This window comes from Girardinichthys multiradiatus, chromosome 19, assembly GCF_021462225.1.
Source record: "Girardinichthys multiradiatus isolate DD_20200921_A chromosome 19, DD_fGirMul_XY1, whole genome shotgun sequence".
In the NCBI taxonomy this organism is placed as follows: Eukaryota; Metazoa; Chordata; class Actinopteri; order Cyprinodontiformes; family Goodeidae; genus Girardinichthys; species Girardinichthys multiradiatus.
Genome location: NC_061811.1, coordinates 17,364,659 through 17,383,106, shown reverse-complemented (window position 1 = coordinate 17,383,106; position 18,448 = coordinate 17,364,659). Strand labels below are relative to the sequence as shown.

Here is an 18,448-nt window from a genome sequence, read left to right as displayed (position 1 = left end):
GTTGTTTATTCGCAGATCACGCTGTTTAAAGTGCGATCTGCAAAGAGGGTCTGGAGAATAAACGCACACTTTTGGCCCCTACGTGTTCAGAAGTTTGAAGGGGTTACGTTTGGACTATAAAGGGAACAGAAACTGTCCCCGGCCTTGGATTTGAGTGAGTGAAGTTGGGACGGGTTGGGGGGTGAAGATGGATTCATCTGGACGACAACAAGCCAGTCTTATCTAACAAGATGGGAGGATCCAGCTACTTTAAAAACACGGAGTACAGACAATGGAACCCCAGGTTGTAGGGAGAGAAGTTAGAGCATCACATTCAGGCTCCTCAGTTCCCCAAATCAGGCCTCCTCTGCAGCATCTATTCTCCTGCACCGCGGGAGGTTGTTCTAACTGACAATGACACTTAATCTCATTCACTGGACTAAACTTTGCAATGTGTGTGCGTGTCTGTGCTGATACAAGGATAGAGCAGGGAAGGCATGTTAGAGTGGGAGATTGACAGGCCTGTATGGTGTTTGATTGGCACACTGGATGTGAGGGAATTTGAATGCTTCATTACATAGCATTTGGCGAACCAGTTTTAACCTAAATTTGCAAGTATGTGTGCGAAATCAAACCATATTCTATGGCGGGCTTGCGTTATGTTACTTTCTGCAAGGTGCGCACAATTCGTATTGTTAAAAACGTTCATAGTTTTTTCTCTAAAACCATAATTTCTTTATGTTTTTGTCCTTTTTCTTCCACACCAACATGCAGAGTTGTTAGGTTAATTGATGCATCCATATCACCATTTCTGTTTGGGATTAATGAGCATATATTTGTTTTGTTTGCATTTGCTGAGAGACAAATTGTGAGCATTGTTCCGGTTTTATCCAGCAAAGCTATTAATCCCCCGACTGAAATTATGGGCCTTATTAGAAGAGAACGGTGGTGACAAAAATACAATTCCACAATTTAGAATAACTTTGAATAAATAATAAAACTATATTTTAATAGGGCACAACTGGAAGTTTTGTAAAAGCTTTCCTTTAACATTATTTTATTTATTTATTTATTTTTCATTTCATTTTTAAGAAGATTTTGCCTTAAGCATTAAAATTTCCTCAACAGTTAAAAATAATAAAAAAGAAGTTTTAAAAGATTTAATTTTTAGGCAATAAACATATATATATATATATATATATATATATATATATATATGTATATGTATATATATATATATAGCCTATATATTTTTCAAAATCGCATTAAAAATGTTTATCATTAGCTTATAAACAATGTTTAAAGCATAACAACCTTTAAAATGTGTTTAAACATTATTGTTTAACATTTGTAATGCTCTTTGTGTATGAAAATATTCATGTTTTTTTTTTTTTTTTTTTTTTTAAGATTTTAAAGTATGTTTCCTAAAGTAGCAATTCATAATGAAATCAAGTGTGAAATGAAAACTAAGTGCCTGTATTTAATGTGATAAATGTGCCCTGAGGGCAACATATAATAATAATAATACACCATATTCAGAAAACAAAACCAATAACACTTTAATATATTCTGTTCTTGTCACTACAAGAATACACATATACAAGCCATAAATAGGAATTACACAAATGATTGAACAAATCCTGTGATGCATTAAAGTTCATTCAGGAATCCCGGTGAGCGGGTGTCAGCTATCTTACAGCAACTTGTTTTATTGTTTTTTCTTTGGGGTCCAGTCCAGAAGCCGAACATGTCTTGTCACATTTTCATTATTATTATTATTATTATTATTATTTTTGTTGTTGTTATCTTCCACATCCTCTCGTTCAAAATAAGCAATTAGGCTACTAACAAACTTGACAACTAAAACGGTGGCAAACGTCAAAAATATCTGAAATACATATTGTACACAAAGTCTATATTTTTCCCCGTTTTTGTTTTTTACAAATGTACAAATCTAAGGTGAAGAGAGTCCACAGAGCTTATGAGGAGTTCATGATCGGCCTGGAATAGACACCCTGGTAGTAAGATGTGTCGGGTATAGACGCGGAATCCAGGCCAGCTTTCCCTGCCATGGAACCCATAGAAAGCGCCCCGGCCATAGGGGAGCCGTATCCGGAGTAGTGCATCACCTGCTCGTACGCTTTCAGGTCCATTTTGTGATGATGATGATGCTGCTGCTCCGAGGACATGAGGTTGTTGATGGAGAACGGGTGGTTGAAGGAGTAGTGGTGCTCGGGCTTCAGGTGGGCGTCGTGCGCAAGAACCGAGTGATGCTGAGACATGAGGTGCTGCCCCTGCGACACAGGCGAGGCGGCGGCCGCGGCGGCGGCGACGTGCTCCGGGCTCAGGGCCTGGCTCGCCTTCATGTCCGACAGGGACCTTTTGTGGTCGCTGGAGGAGGCGTTGGAGTGCGGGGACTCGTTGCCGTTGCAGCTCTCCGAGCTGCTGTTGGAGGAGCCGGCGTCGCCCGACTTTCGCCCGCCGTCCTTCATGGCCATCTTCTTCTCGCACTTGAAGCGCTTTTGCCTCCTCAGGTAGCAGCCGTTCTCAAACATGTTGCCGGAGTCCGGGTGTAGAGTCCAAAAGGAACCCTTCCCGGGTTTATCAGGCGACCGGGGCACTTTGAGGAAACAGTCGTTAAATGACAGAGAGTGGCGGATGGAGTTCTGCCAGCGCTGCTGGTTCTGTCGGTAAAAGGGGAACAGGTCCATTATCCACTGGTAGATCTCGGCCAGCGTCAACATCTTACTGGGAGACTGTTGGATGGCCATGGTGATTAGGGAGATGTAGGAATAGGGGGGTTTGGCGTGCGTGTAACTCCTACGGTAAGTCTTGGGGTCTCTGGATCTGTTGATATTGGATTGTCCGTAAATGGGGCTCATGGCGTTCATGTTGGTGTACGACGTGAGGGCGTTCATGGAGGCCGGCTGCGCGGTCATGGGGCTCATGCTGGGGCTCAGCGCTGCGCTCATGGCCGTCATACCCGCGCCCATTCCGTTCATCGCTCCGGTGCCCGGCGACATGCCCGTCATGGAGGGGCTCATGCCGGTGTTGACGTAGGACATGTTCATAGAGTTGGCCGTCATGTTGGCCGTGGTGCTCATGCCGGACATGCTCATGTAGGTATTCATGGAGTTCATTCCCAGGCCGGTGTTCATGTTGCCAACCGAGGTGTAACACTGGCAGTTTGGGGGAGGGAGAGAGGCATCCATGAGTTTGGCACAGTCAGAAAATAACATGGACAATAATTCCTACACACAAAAGCTTCTCATTAATTAAAACTAATATTATATTTAAATTAGGATTTAAAAAATAAGAATAATCAAGTAATAATTAAGAATTACATTGTGTTTTTTCTAACATGAGAACAAATTAAAAATAAATCAAATATTTATCAGCATAATATAAGAAATAAAAATAATTAGGCATTGCGTTAAAATGCCTCTTACAGCTATAACTGTACGTCTGCAACACACGTAGACGAACTGGCTCACAAGTATGTAAACGAATTCCCTTACCCCAAACCCAAAACTACAGGTGTTTATTAAGAGTAAACGTAACAAAAAATGAAAATAAAAATAATCTGTTTTAATATCTGAGTGAAAAGTTTCCTCCACCCATTACAAGTCAAGCAAGTTTGTTAGGATAGCGCGCTTCGCGGAGATGGGGGAGGATTTGGAGGCGCCTCAAGTCAATATTTGATCACAAAGTTAATATTATCTCAGGGCTAATATTGAGTTGTATAAAATGGGAACGGCTTTAGACCGGGGAAAATTATATATATTTAAGGTACCCACCTCGGGCTCTCCATAGTAGGTGCTCCAGTCGGTGTGTTCGTGTCCTTCCATTTTAACTGCTCCAAGCATCATGGAGGACTTTTTCACGAAGCGTCTCCCAGCAGACGAAAAAGCCAAACGTCTCTCTGATTGCAAGTGACAGGGGACCAGTTAGTGTGTTCGGGTCGCGGTCCGTCCCTCCGTCGAGGACTTGGTGCATGTGCGTCCTGCGGAGCCAGCCGTGATGCGCCCGTCAGAGGCTGGAGTCCAAATGACGCTCGGCGCTGTCTGTTAGCACTGTGATATAAGCTCTGTGCGCCAGGCAAGCCTCCAATCCCTACTTCTACGCCTTGGGCCCTATTTGAATAATCTGCTCGCACCTAGGCGTGAGACTCCTCAAGCTTTCCCCCCCCCACCCCCCACACCCCTTTCCACCTCTACCTCCATCCCCCAAAATGTACACCTGCGCTCACTGAAAAGGACAGTTTCATATGAAAAGCCTCATTAGAAACTAATCTTATTTTAGGGGTAAAAAAATGTTGGGCGGAGGGATAAAAAGGAATGTTTAGTATTTTTCAGGACGCACATCCTCCTACGGGCTTATTCAACGTCAACTGTGTTCAGATCGAAATCTATTTTATTGTGTTGAGTTTAAGGAATTTATGGCGAAAACCTACATGACAACCGTTAATTATTTTTATACCAGCAACACAAAAGAACAGGAGGACGTTTTTTACATGAGGTTCTGTCACCAAAAATCTTTTAAACAGATCATTTTAGGGAAATAAAAAGGTTACAAAAATAAGAAAGGGTATGTAAATCTGGTTTATTTAAATGTTTTCTTCTTTCCAAAAACGAAATATCTTCCTATGTGATTTTAAGGCAAACTTAAAGTCTACATGAATAGCAATAAAATGTTAAATTGTGTCGTTGTCAATTCTTTAGAGAAACTACTTTGTCTAAACGTTTTTTGTTTGAATTAAAATCTATTGAATGTGTTAAATTTTACAAAATGTTTCTGCTTGCATACATCCTAGAAAATTTTGTATTTCTCCTCTGAATTATCGAATTGCTGTTTGTAATTTTGTTTAATTAGTTTTTAATTTACAAGGCATAGCTTCATAGCGCCCTCTGTCGGACGCCACGCTCCAACTGGTTTTACTGCTTCACATAAAATCACAGTAAATCAATCTATTTTGTGCGAATTTTATTTCAGTTGTTGACCTTAAATCGTCGCATAAAAATAAGTTATAGTTTACTCTAAGAATATAATATGATATCAACCTCCAAAATTATTAGGCAGCGTTTTATTCTCTAAACAGAAAACAATTGCATATATTTCAACAGCGCATTTTCAGGCCGTGAGTTGCATAGACTGTTTTTCTGTTTGTATTGATATTAGTGTGGCCCTTTTAAATAATGGACGTTTGTTTAATGTGTTAATCTTCCGTCAGAAGGGCCCCGGAGGCCTGCAGCGTTAAGAGGGCCCTTAATTCTCGCAGCCCGTACAGTATTTGTATGAAACAAACATCCAGGTGAAGCTGCGGAGCGGTGTCAGCCACGTGTCGGTGGTTGTACATCTATTTGACTGCATATTTACGCAAGAGCATAACTATCAGCATAGAGCCCCCATTAGTAAAAGCGAGTAAACCTGTCGTGTTGACGAGGGACCAACACAGTCTGCTTAACTTGGAAATGAGATCATGAGAAAAAAGCTTTCTGTGTTTGAGGATTTGGGATTGCACCGGCGGGGAGCTGGAGCTGGAGACCTCCGCGCCTCCTCAGGTTGTTTTGAGCTGGTGTAAAATGCCAAAAACCATTTCTAGATTTTAAAATGAGTTTTACATGATGACTATGCACATCTTTCATGTTTTTTTCTGAGGTCATAAAATAGTTAGGCTAAACATGCACCAGTCAGTATTTTTGAAATATAAAAAAAATGTCCTTCCACTTTTATTCAAGCCAATGTTTCTGTTACGTAAATTCACTAAAATAGGTCACATTCGTGTGCGAATGCACGAACGCACACATCTGTTTGCATTTCTTACACAATCCAGGAATCTATTAAAAAGGGAAAAAAAATATAAAATCACAAACTGATATTTCCTGCTCCTGTGTAGAAATACTATTATCTCTTTATTTAAAAGGTGTTCATCTATTGAAAAGCATTAAAAATGAACATTTCAATTTCCATGCACAAATCTCTAATTGTAAAACTTTTCCATGACCTTTAATGACACAATGTCCTTGCATGAGACACATTGCTAATAACAGGTTAATCATCAACCTGCCAAAGTTATCTCACATGGAGTGAAGGACACATTTTGGATTTAGACAAAAACAAAAATCTTCACTCAGAGCCCTCCACAGTCGCTCCATCCCCCTGTTTTGCATTTCTTCTTTCTCTCTCTCTCTGTGATAAATGTTTGCTTTTATATTAGTCATCCTGCTAAATGAACTGCTGAACTTTTAACATCAGGCACGAAAACGGTGGCCTGCACATTTTTTAGGGCTGCAGAAGGACTTCAGTGTGTTTAACTGTATAACTGTACCATAGTTTGGTGTTTCTCTGTTTTTGTTATTGAATGCAAAAAATGTCCCCAGAAACATAATCGTTATTGTTTTTCTTTTTCTAATCAAGGTTTAGAGCTGCTAGAAGTGGCTTGTGAAACATAAACCTTACAGGTGATGGTGGTCTTGACTAATAAACTAACTTAATCTTTATGTACCATATGTTAACAACGACTGAGATGCAGAAAGCATATTAGTTTGTTATCAAACAATATTATTTTGAGTAACACTCTTGCAGCTAATAAAATGACCTCATGCAGACAGTTCTTTTTCTTTCTTTCTTTCTTTCTTTCTTTCTTTCTTTCTTTCTTTCTTTCTTTCTTTCTTTCTTTCTTTCTTTCTTTCTTGTCCTTTATAGTGCCACCTCGAGATTGTTAACTTGCATGATCTGTTTTACTTTCCACGGAAGCAACAGGCTCACAATAATGGTTTGGATCATACAATTTATAGCCTAATTTGAATATTACTGGTTTATTTTATAGAAAATTGCAGGGTTTAAAGCAAACCAATTTGGGTCATTTTGCTAACCCTGTCCTTGGTCAAAGAGACCAAGTATCCTGGTTTAGGGTTTCAGACAGAAAAACAGCAGCCTAAATAATTTATGTTTTAAGAGTGGGTTCAAATAATAACCCCCAACCTGGATTTCTAAATAACTGTTTAGTGTAAAATAATAGAGTTTTTTCTTGTTAATTTCTTTATTAGAATAAAAACAAATAACAATAAAAACAACCTCATTATATGTGATAAGTAGGGATGTTTTTTATGCGTATTTCTAATGAAAAAACTGCGTTTTTGGCAGCTGTAATTTGAAGGTGAAGGTGAGTAAAAACTACACAATGTTTTCTAATTTTAATAGATGAAACCATGGAGAATTGCTTGAAGGTGTCAGCTCCCAGACCTGATTGTTTTGTCAGATTTTCCATTTTCCTAATCAGTTAGCCTCCATAATGACCAGTGTTACATTTCACACATTCAGGTGTCATTACTTCTCTGATTATGACAAGGAAAGCCACTAAGAGGTGAAAGTTTAGTGAGTCAGTTAAAGAAGTGAAACAAATGACACCTACACGAACAAAGCCCTAAATGGAAAACTATGGAGGTTTTCTTGGGTTCAGGGAAAATTGGGGGATGGAGACAAGGTGATCTCTGCTCTGTGAAAGGAAGGCGGATCTCTTCAGGCATTCCTTCAAACACCCAGGGGTAGTTGGTGAGAATGTGTTAACTCTTTTTTTTAGCTGAAAATAAAAGATCCACTTAGATTGACCCTTTTCACGCCTTTGTTTCCTCTCTGAGTACACAAGGTCATGCAAAACATCACTGTGAGGGGTTAAGCGAGTAATTCGTCAAAATAAAATTAATAACGAGGGAGCCTTTTCCTTGGAAAGTGCTGGAAAAAAGATGTTTACTGCCAACCAACCTGCCTGTGGTGACAGTAAACATTCCAGAGCCTGGCTGCAGTTTGGACTTGCCATTATCTGCCACAGCTGTGACAACGCCTGTTGGCTGCAGGTTTGCGGTTGGCCACACCGTGTTTACCTGGAAATGAATCTGAAAAGCAGCCGGACTGGGAAGGCACACAACCCGGGCAGGAAAAAAAAACAACAAAAAAACGAGAGTGGTCATTGCAGTTAGAGGCAGTGGGAGGGAGTCCAAAGTTATTGCGGTTGCCCCAGTAGGTCGGGATGCAAACACAGACGTAAATGCACTAAGGATATCCTCAAATAAGCACCTTTTGATATTGAGAGGAACGCTGTAAGGAATGCTGTTTGATATGTTTCATGTTGACTGTATCCAGGGCATTGCAGATTCAATACTTGTCCCTTGTCATGGTAAAGGATCCTTGTTGACTGCTTCTCTCCATCTATCAAACAAGGTGACAGTTTATCTATTAGACCACAGGAGTAGAATGAGGAAGATTGGATCATGAGCGATGCACAGATTAGATGACACTGAAGAATGCAGCTGTCCTACTTTAGGGTCTGTTAGACTAACACTGATATCTAAAGCAGGTTAAAAAAATAAGGCCTCTTCATAAATTACAATACATTTCTTCATCTTTTTTGGAATTAATATGCTGAAAATATTGGTTGCCAAGTTTCCCTAAACAGAAAAAAGAAACCTTACCAAAAATGATCCAGATGGTTTGATCCACAACTACCTTAATAACTTTAATAACTTTAATATCTGCATACCTCATCAAACAAATGAAAACCACAAGTAATTCTTTATAGATAACAACTATGTAAAAATGTTGTGTCATCCCTTATATTTTGCTTCCAAGAAGCCCTCCTTTCTTATGTGATTCTGGTGATAAGCTCCCCAGCCTAATGATCTAAAGGTTTTTAATTCAACAATCTTTTCAATACTTTTCAGTTTTTTGTTAAGCTACCTATGGAGTATTAGGGAAATAATTCACAGCCCTGGAAAACTTGCATTTTCTGTCACATTGCAACCATAGACGTCATTGTGTCTTATTGGGATTTTAAGTTACAGACCAGGGGTGCCCAAGTCCAGTCCTCAAAAGCTACTATCCTGCATCTCTTCTCCAACAGCGCTGAATCATATGGCTGAATACCCTCATCAACACATCATTCAGCTCTGCAGATGCCTGGTAACGAGCCATTCATTTGATTCAGATGAGTTGGAGAAGGAATGCATCTAAAAGTCACAGGATAGTAGCTCTCAAGGACTGGACTTGTCAACCCCTGCCATAGACCAAAACAAACAGTATAATTGTGAAGTGGAAGGAAAAGGATTTTTCTACAAATGAAATCTGAAAACTGTGGCGTCCATTTATATTAGGGCTCCCTGAGTCAAGAAAGGTTTTTGAGATATATCGACTAGTTTTGCATATGACTTCTTATGCAAAACTGAATATATAAAGAGCATCTATGAATACCAATTCTCAAGTCTTAATAGAAGTTCTCAGTTAAATGAAAGTTTGGGCTTTTGTGCTTTGATCCAAACTATAGGGCTGTACAGTGGTGCAGTTGGTAGCTCTGTGGCCTTCAGCAAGAAGATCCTGGATTCAAATCCCAGCCCAGTGTCTTTCTGCATGGAGTTTGCATATTCTCCTCGTGCATACATAGGTTCTCTCCAGGTACTCCAGCTTCCTCCCACAGTCCAAAATGATGACTTTTAGGTTTATTGGTCTCTCTAAATTGCCCTTTAGGTGTGACTGTGTGTGCATGGTGGTCTGTTCTATGTTTTGCCCTATGATGGACTGGTGTCTTGTCCAGGGTGTACCTTGCCCCTCACCCTATGACTGCTGGAGATAGGCACAGAAAAGCGAGGATAGACCATAGATGGATGGATGATCCAAACTATTTCGGTCGGTTCCATGGCCTTCACAATGCTGTTTGTCCACTAATGTTCCTTATCAAACCTCTGGGGCCTTCACAGAAAAAAACTGTGTCAATACTCAGTATTACACACAGGTGGACTCTATTTGCAAATCAGGTGTCTTCAGAAGTTAATTGGTGACACTGGATTTTACTTTGGGGTTTCAAAAGGAACTGGGGTTAATTAAAAAGCACAAAAGTTGTTTTTTTTTTTTATTTAAAAAAAAAACAAAAACTACCAGTTTCCTTTAAGTTCACAATTATGCACTAAATTGTGCTGGTCTGTCACATGAAATCCCATTAAAATACATTAAAGGTTATGGTTATAATGTAATAGGTAACATAAAAAGTTCAGAGCGTGGATCCTTTTTCAGTCAATATAACTTCGACCAGTAGATCAGTCAGGTTTAAAAAGGTTCCTAAATCTGGAGAAGTAACCACTTTTATAAATAATAATAATAATTTAGACTTTATTGATCTCACAATGGAGAAATTATCCCCTGTATTTAGGGAGCAGTGGGCTGCCATTGTGTGGTATACGGGGAGCATTAAGGGGTTAAGGGTCTTGTTCTGGGACCTAGAGTGGCAGGCTGTGGGATTTGAACCAGGGTACTTGTGGCCTCTCCAGAACACAAATGCTCTGTTTTCTAACCACTAGGTCACCACTCCCACCCAATTGGACCTTTGGAGACGTTTTTACTAGACACCCCTTACTCAGAGACTACTCAGAAACTTAACCACCTAAGACAACACCGTCTAGATGAAAACCTGGAGTCAATATGGATCAACAGAAGGATGATGCATCTCCTAGGTCCTGTCCCTGGTATTTGCTGCAGACACCTGACATATAAAGTGGTCTGTGTGACCCAGGTAACTTGCCATGACTCCTTGCAATGTCCAAAACTTTCTCAGAACCACAGGGATGTGTATTGAAGCAAGAAGGTTTAATATCATCAAATCAGCACATTGTTATTCATTGGTGGACCAACTGCAGAGTCAATACACATTTAATCACAGACTGAAGGCAATTAAAAACCGATGGGGGGGAGCGAGGGGCAGTGGTGCTATGTTAATTAAAGAGCCAGGCTCCCATGGGAAGCTCTGTGGCTAAATATCACTACAATCAAGCCCACCCAATAATCCATGATGAGCTATTGCCATTCAGACACGGCCACCACGCTGTCAGATTCTGTCTGTGCGAACAAGAGAGCAAACCGGAGCCTCATGATTAAAAAGTTGTGAATCAGTAATTGCCTTTATAATCCTGAATGTCTCGGGGGACAGGGACAAACGGTGTCATCCTCTCAGTGACAAAATAATTACTCAACAACCCCAATCTTGTTTAGATTTACTTTCTAGGGAGAAGTCAATTCTGTTGGATTGCAACCGCCGTCTTGATAAAAACACACATCTCTTCATATCTCCAAGTGGACTCCCATTTCCTTTTTCCATCAATCACAGAGGCAGCGAATGAGTGAGGGTCATATCTGCTGCTGTCTTATCTGTATTCCAGGCTGAGGGGAAAATTCAGGTTTGGGATTACCTCTGACTCCTGAACCCATCTCAAACAGCCCCGCACCTTTATTATGCTTCACAGAATATCAAAAACATCTTACCCTGACATGTTTTTTTTTTTTTTTTCACATACATGAGTGATGGAAATGAAAATGTATTTCTGGTCTACATTACAGCAGAGCAGATATCTAGAACCATCATTCTGCTCCTCTTATGGTTTGAGAGCCCATCCATATGCAAATGGCTAATTTGTAGCGTTTACAGAGGAGCACAGGGAGGAGGTGGGGTGGGAGAGTGATGAGGAGGCACTGCCTACGTGTCACCCCAGGAGCCGGGTGTTAAAGCCTGCCCTTCCAGAGCAACAACATAAGTGTCCAATCTGTGTTTGCTTACCCGTGGACTCCGACAGATGAGTCCTGGGCTGGGGCCCATAAATTGTGCCTTTTTTACTGGGGCCCTAGCAGCTAACAGGCTATTGGGAACAGGGGCCCAATGACACACCCTCTCAACAGATTAGCACCTCATCAGCCTCCTGCAGCTTCGAACAAATACCATCCCTGCCTCCTTCTAGATACAATACTCTCCAACAGGAGAGCCCCCTGCCCCCATGCCCTCCAATGCAGTAAGAAAACTTCCTGGTTTGGTCTTTTTCTGGGGCCACAGCTGCACCAAGGAGCCCTTCCCCAGCCTCGGAGCCCACCCCTGCTCCAATTGGCAAGATGTGTGTGTTTCAGGTGAGCAAATATTGCCACTTGCCTGAGAGTTCAATGACCATCGCTTTTAGGAGGAGGAAGAGGAGGGTTGCGTATTGTGCCTGAGTGCTTTGCAACAGGGGTGTATGGTAAATCACACAGCAACCGAACTGTGGGATGGGTCAGGAGAAATCTCAAGGCACAGCTGGAGTCAACAAGTCAAACACACCTATATGGCTTATCTGCATTTTGTCATGATGATGAAACCATTCCCAGCTTTTATGTCGTATCGCTCATGAAACAGAAGATACCTTGCCACACACAGAGCTCTCAACTTTTTTCTTCAGCAAAGTCTGAAACCTCTGAGTAGAGGCACCTCTTTTAAAAATATTTCTTATTTCTTTTTAGTGATAGGGAAACTGTAACACCAGCATGTAACGGTTTTACCTGATTAATTTTTTATTCATATTGTGAAATGTGTTGCTTCTGATAATTTGATGTTTATAATTCTTTTTCAGGTTTGTAATTGCACAGTTTTGTATGTTGGCTGTATGTTGTGACGACATGTAACGTCGCTGCTGCCTGTCTTGGCCAGGACACTCTTGCGAAAGAGATTTTTAATATCAGTGAGACCCTTCCTGGATAAATAAAGGTGAAATAAAATAAAAACGAATTAGAAAATAACAAACCAAAATCAAACCTTAATCCTGAATTGAATCTTTTCAACTACATGGTATGTTTTACATCTCTTTCTCCAATACACAGAGGTTTAAGGGAGACATGCCAGCTTTTCTATTTGCTTGTAACTGCTGCTTTAGTCTTGGATGTGATGTAACTAGAGGGCAATAGAAATTAGAGTCTCTTTTATTTTTGTCACATTATAAACCCAAACTTCAATACATTTTATTAGAATTTTATGTGATAGGCCAGCACAACATAATGCATAATTCTAAAGAGTAAGGAAAAGGATATCTGCTTTTCAATTTATTCTACTAATGTAAAAAATAGTCTTACTGTTTTGCAGAGTCAACTTTCACTACATCAATACAAAATCTGATGGGGTATGTCACTTGCACATCTGCAGTCTCAACAATGTAGATCAGTCATCTTATATGGAGAGCATCTGTAAAGTCTTCCCAAAGGTTTGCAACTGGATTTAGTTCAGGACTTTGACTGGGCCGTTTTAACACGTAAATACACACAGATATACACCATTCTTTGTAGCTCTGGCTGCATGTTTTGGGTTGCTGTCCTGCAGAAGATAAACCTCCACCTCTGTCTCAAGTCTTCCTCAGCCTCTAATGGGTTCCTTTAAGACTGGCCTGTATTCCACTACACTTATTTCCCCATCAAGTCTGACCTGCTTCCCAGTCCCCATTTAAGAGAAAAACATTATGCTTCCAACAGCATGTTTCCTCATTTGGATAGTGTGTTTTTCTTATTGTCACACATTTGGATGAACTTTGGTTTCATCTGGCCAGAATAATGTCCTACTAAACAGCAAAGAGGACTTCTACTAGCTTTCTATTAACACTGCCTGTCCTATTGAACTCTTCCATAAAGGCCAGATTTGTAAAGTACATAACAAAATAGTTCCCACTGCAAAGGATTCAAGGGGAGTGAATACTTTTGCATTGCACCACCAGCCTTTAAGCAAAGGGAAGTAGAAGTACTTATGTATGATAGGGCCAACAAATGCACATTGTAGACATGGATAACCATCTTCCTTTGTTGCTTCGGTAAACACTTAACTTAAAAAGATGTTCCATTACAAATTAAATTCAAGATTTACTTTAAATTCATTTAGTGATTTATGGTTCACTGTGCATGGCTAAAAGACAGCATTGGGAAGATGAAAGGTCACCAGTTAAATGGCACACCAACAAGTCTCTCAAACAGAAGAAACGGGGCCAGCTTGGGTAAAGGGTACAGGCCTGTGGCCGCAGCCCATTGGGCCAGAAGATGATGTGTCAGTGTGGACTGTGGACTGCCTAGATCCCCCCCTGGAAGTCAAACAAGTGTGGTATAGCCATGTCCTGGGAGGCCTCTTCTGCCATCACAGTGAAATAGAACTGGCCTGCAGAGCAAACAAGATCTCTCCCCATCTCATCTCTCCGGCCCAGAGAAACCTTGTCTGATTGATGGCTTTTTTTCTGTTGTTGTGTTTGTTTGCTTGTTTTGTCTGCTGTCAATGGATATCAAACATATAGGAAAGAAAGGAAAGATGGAGTTGGATGTGGATGTGGAGGAGGGGTGGGAGGACGAGGCAGCACGACACAAACCCCCCTTCGGTTTCTGTGTGTCATGACGAGAAACCTGCCGACAATCTACCAAGCAAAGCTGCTCGACAAATATACCCAGACCCCAGGATGTTGGGACAGAATAAAGGTCACTTTCTGATCCTTCTATACTCATCTTATAGACCTAATATATGTAAAGTGTGAGGGTGTGTCATTTGATGAATTAAAAGGTTTATCATATGTGACCAGTAACATTCAAGTGTCTGCACAGAATTTCATACTGTATGAAAACATGTTTTACATTCATCTCAATATGACCAAATAGTCCCCCTTTTTTACTGTTTCTATTACATATTCTTTGGAAAAAACCAACATAGAGTGACACCTTCTGGTAGCAAAGAGAAATGTTTTTCTAGACTAGAGCATGTGTTCTGTGTAGCCATGACACCCAATTACAAGACTCCTTCTTGCTAATTACAAAAAAAAAGCTTTAAAACAAGAAACTTTGCAAACTAAAATTTTGAAATCACAGTGATGAGATTTGCTTACTCTCTGAGCTAATGTGTGTAAAAGTCTTGGTTTTAGAGCAACAGTTTTCAAAGCTGAAGTCTGGAAATAATGTGGATTAGTGAGTGGGATGAGGTCGTTTGGAAGTTAAGACTCTCCCCCAAATTACATGACTTTAAAGAGGATTGCTAATGTCATATTTTCATATTTGTTGTAATAGGTAACAGTTAATTGGCAAACTGAACAGGACTTCTTACAGCCTTTTTAAATCAACACTGCCTGTCTTTTTGCAGCTCTTCCATTAAAGGCCAGCTTTGTGGATTGCATAACAAATAGTAATAGTGTGTGTAAAGCCTTTGATTTCAGTGTATTTTACAGAAGGGAAACAAAATCCCCACATTAAAAAATAATAAAGTTGCCCACTTATCGCCATCTCTGACAATCCCTGTTTTTGGGTTGATCAGGGTATGGACTTGGAAGACCAGACGCCCCATGAGCTGACATATCAGTGCCGACGGCATATCATGAGTCATATTTCTGTTGAAACACGTCCAAAAAGATGTGAAACACATTTCTGTCCCAAGAGTTTTAGGTTGAGCTGTGCAACTGTGAGGTCTGTTGTAATACCATAGCCATTAGCAGCTCAAGGCTCTTCTTTCTACATTACATAGAAAACGAAGACATAAAAATAGATAAACAAAATATATAATGTAAAACAAAAAAAATCACAAGGATTAATTTTTTACTACTTTGATATTATTAGCGACATTTACAAAAATACTTAACTCCTGATAAACAGGATTTTTGATCAAATAACATTTATGAACTAAATGCAGTTTAACTTTTATAGCCACAAAATAATAAAATTTTGTGTTCTGGTACAATTTTAATTTCTACAGGTCTTTCTCAAAATATTAGCATATTGTGATAAAGTTCATTATTTTCCATAATGTTATGATGAAAATTTACATTCATATATTTTAGATTCATTGCACACTAACTGAAATATTTCAGGTCTTTTATTGTCTTAATACGGATGATTTTGGCATACAGCTCATGAAAACCCAAAATTCCTATCTCACAAAATTAGCATATTTCATCCGACCAATAAAAGAAAAGTGTTTTTAATACAAAAAACGTCAACCTTCAAATAATCATGTACAGTTATGCACTCAATACTTGGTCGGGAATCCTTTTGCAGAAATGACTGCTTCAATGCGGCGTGGCATGGAGGCAATCAGCCTGTGGCACTGCTGAGGTCTTATGGAGGCCCAGGATGCTTCGATAGCGGTCTTTAGCTCATCCAGAGTGTTGGGTCTTGAGTCTCTCAACGTTCTCTTCACAATATCCCACAGATTCTCTATGGGGTTCAGGTCAGGAGAGTTGGCAGGCCAATTGAGCACAGTGATACCATGGTCAGTAAACCATTTACCAGTGGTTTTGGCACTGTGAGCAGGTGCCAGGTTGTGCTGAAAAATGAAATCTTCATCTCCATAAAGCTTTTCAGCAGATGGAAGCATGAAGTGCTCCAAAATCTCCTGATAGCTAGCTGCATTGACCCTGCTCTTGATAAAACACAGTGGACCAACACCAGCAGCTGACACGGTACCCCAGACCATCACTGACTGTGGGTACTTGACACTGGACTTCTGGCATTTTGGCATTTCCTTCTCCCCAGTCTTCCTCCAGACTCTGGCACCTTGATTTCCGAATGACATGCAGAATTTGCTTTCATCCGAAAAAAGTACTTTGGACCACTGAGCAACAGTCCAGTGCTGCTTCTCTGTAGCCCAGGTCAGGTGCTTCTGCCGCTGTTTCTGGTTCAAAAGTGGCTTGACCTGGGGAATGCGGCACCTGTAGCCCATTTCCTGCACACGCCTGTGCATGGTGGCTCTGGATGTTTCTACTCTAGACTCAGTCCACTGCTTCCGCAGGTCCCCCAAGGTCTGGAATCGGCCCTTCTCCACAATCTTCCTCAGGGTCCGGTCACCTCTTCTCGTTGTGCAGCGTTTTCTGCCACACTTTTTCCTTCCCACAGACTTCCCACTGAGGTGCCTTGATACAGCACTCTGGGAACAGCCTATTCATTCAGAAATTTCTTTCTGTGTCTTACCCTCTTGCTTGAGGGTGTCAATAGTGGCCTTCTGGACAGCAGTCAGGTCGGCAGTCTTACCCATGATTGGGGTTTTGAGTGATGAACCAGGCTGGGAGTTTTAAAGGCCTCAGGAATCTTTTGCAGGTGTTTAGAGTTAACTCGTTGATTCAGATGATTAGGTTCATAGCTCGTTTAGAGACCCTTTTAATGATATGCTAATTTTGTGAGATAGGAATTTTGGGTTTTCATGAGCTGTACGCCAAAATCATCTGTATTAAGACAATAAAAGACCTGAAATATTTCAGTTAGTGTGCAATGAATCTAAAATATATGAATGTTAAATTTTCATCATGACATTATGGAAAATAATGAACTTTATCACAATATGCTAATATTTTGAGGAGGACCTGTATACCATCCAAAGAGCCATTTCTGCCTTGTGCTTTGCCAAATGATTTTTTTCCTGAGCCACAAAGTAACAGTGCATCAGTGTGTTCTAATTACCTACCATAGAAAGATTGTTTGTTCTATCATTAAATCAAAAAACAGCAATTTTATTTCTAATTTTAGATTAAGAATAAAGAAAATAAAATCATACTTTTATAACAGGAATAAATGTATCCTATATTAATGGAATAAAAACACAATTTGTGACCTAATGAAAAACAAATTGCCCTGCTAGTTTAGTTCTGTTGTAGAAAACATTAGCTTTAAATTTAAAAACATTGCTCAATGGTGATAAATGGGGAAAATATGACATCTTCCATGTTTCTTCGCCACTCTTCAAAATAGAAATGACAAAAGAACATGCTGTTCAGTTGAAGCAGATTAGTGCAGATCTTCCTAAATCAGAAAATGATTACAAGAAAATAGCTACTCAGCTAAGCCTGCCCAATCTACAGTCATAACAATAATTAAACATTTTAAAACAACTGGAACTGTGAGAAACAAGGTTGGACAAGGACCCAGGCTTATCTCCCAACTGGTCACAGAAAGGTAAGGGCGGTAACAAAAATCTGCAAGCCTCGCTTTTGGAGAACAGAAGTCAAGAATGGCATCTTCTGATCAACACGTCTTCATGACAAACTTTAGAAGCCATCTAGATGCTTACCGCCTGTTAGGGAGGCGTGCCAGGAAAAATCCTTTTCTGTCCAACAATCAGGAATGTAAACATGAATCCAGAGTTAGCTAGTCTTTGCTGGGATTTTCACTGGAACCAAGTACTTGATAAGTACCAAGTCAGATTCAGCTATTTGGCAAAAACATTGGGTTTGGAGTGAAAAAATAACATGTGGAAAAGCACCTCACACCTACAGTACAGCAGAGGCTCGAGCAGGATATGGACCTGTTTCTCTTGCAAAGCCACCGGGAACCTCACCACAGTGCAGGGCATCATTATCTCTACCTATAAACTGAAAATGAGTCGCCACTGAGTCTTTCAACAGGATAATCATCCAAAACATTTGGCAAAATCACCCCATAAATGGTTCAACAGATGCAAACATCAGTCTTCTTCCATAAGTCCAAAGACCTAAATCCTACATATCTGTGGGGAGCATAATAAATAACCCAGGGCTTATATGAGACATGTAGTTTAAGGACTGTCCTGTTGAGAAAAGGGGGGTTGTACAAAGTATTGACAGTTGTCAATTCAGCTGTACCAATCATTTTAGAGAACGCTGTCAGTAATGGACAAATTAATGTTAATGGATTATTATCACCTAATAGTGTC

The 18,448-nt window shown here is 40.2% G+C and overlaps 1 protein-coding gene across 1 annotated transcript; it reads right to left on the bottom strand.

Annotated features, from left to right (window-relative positions):
- Window positions 1-1,513: 1,513 nt before the first annotated feature.
- foxa2 (forkhead box A2) lies at window positions 1,514-3,863 on the bottom strand. Its single transcript, XM_047345586.1, has 2 exons — window positions 3,777-3,863; window positions 1,514-3,158 (listed from the first exon to the last, which is right to left on the bottom strand). The coding sequence occupies exons 1-2, from the start codon at window positions 3,846-3,848 to the stop codon at window positions 1,959-1,961; spliced, it is 1,272 nt and encodes a 423-aa protein (XP_047201542.1). The 5' UTR covers window positions 3,849-3,863; the 3' UTR covers window positions 1,514-1,958.
- Between the last annotated feature and the right edge of the window lie 14,585 nt (window positions 3,864-18,448).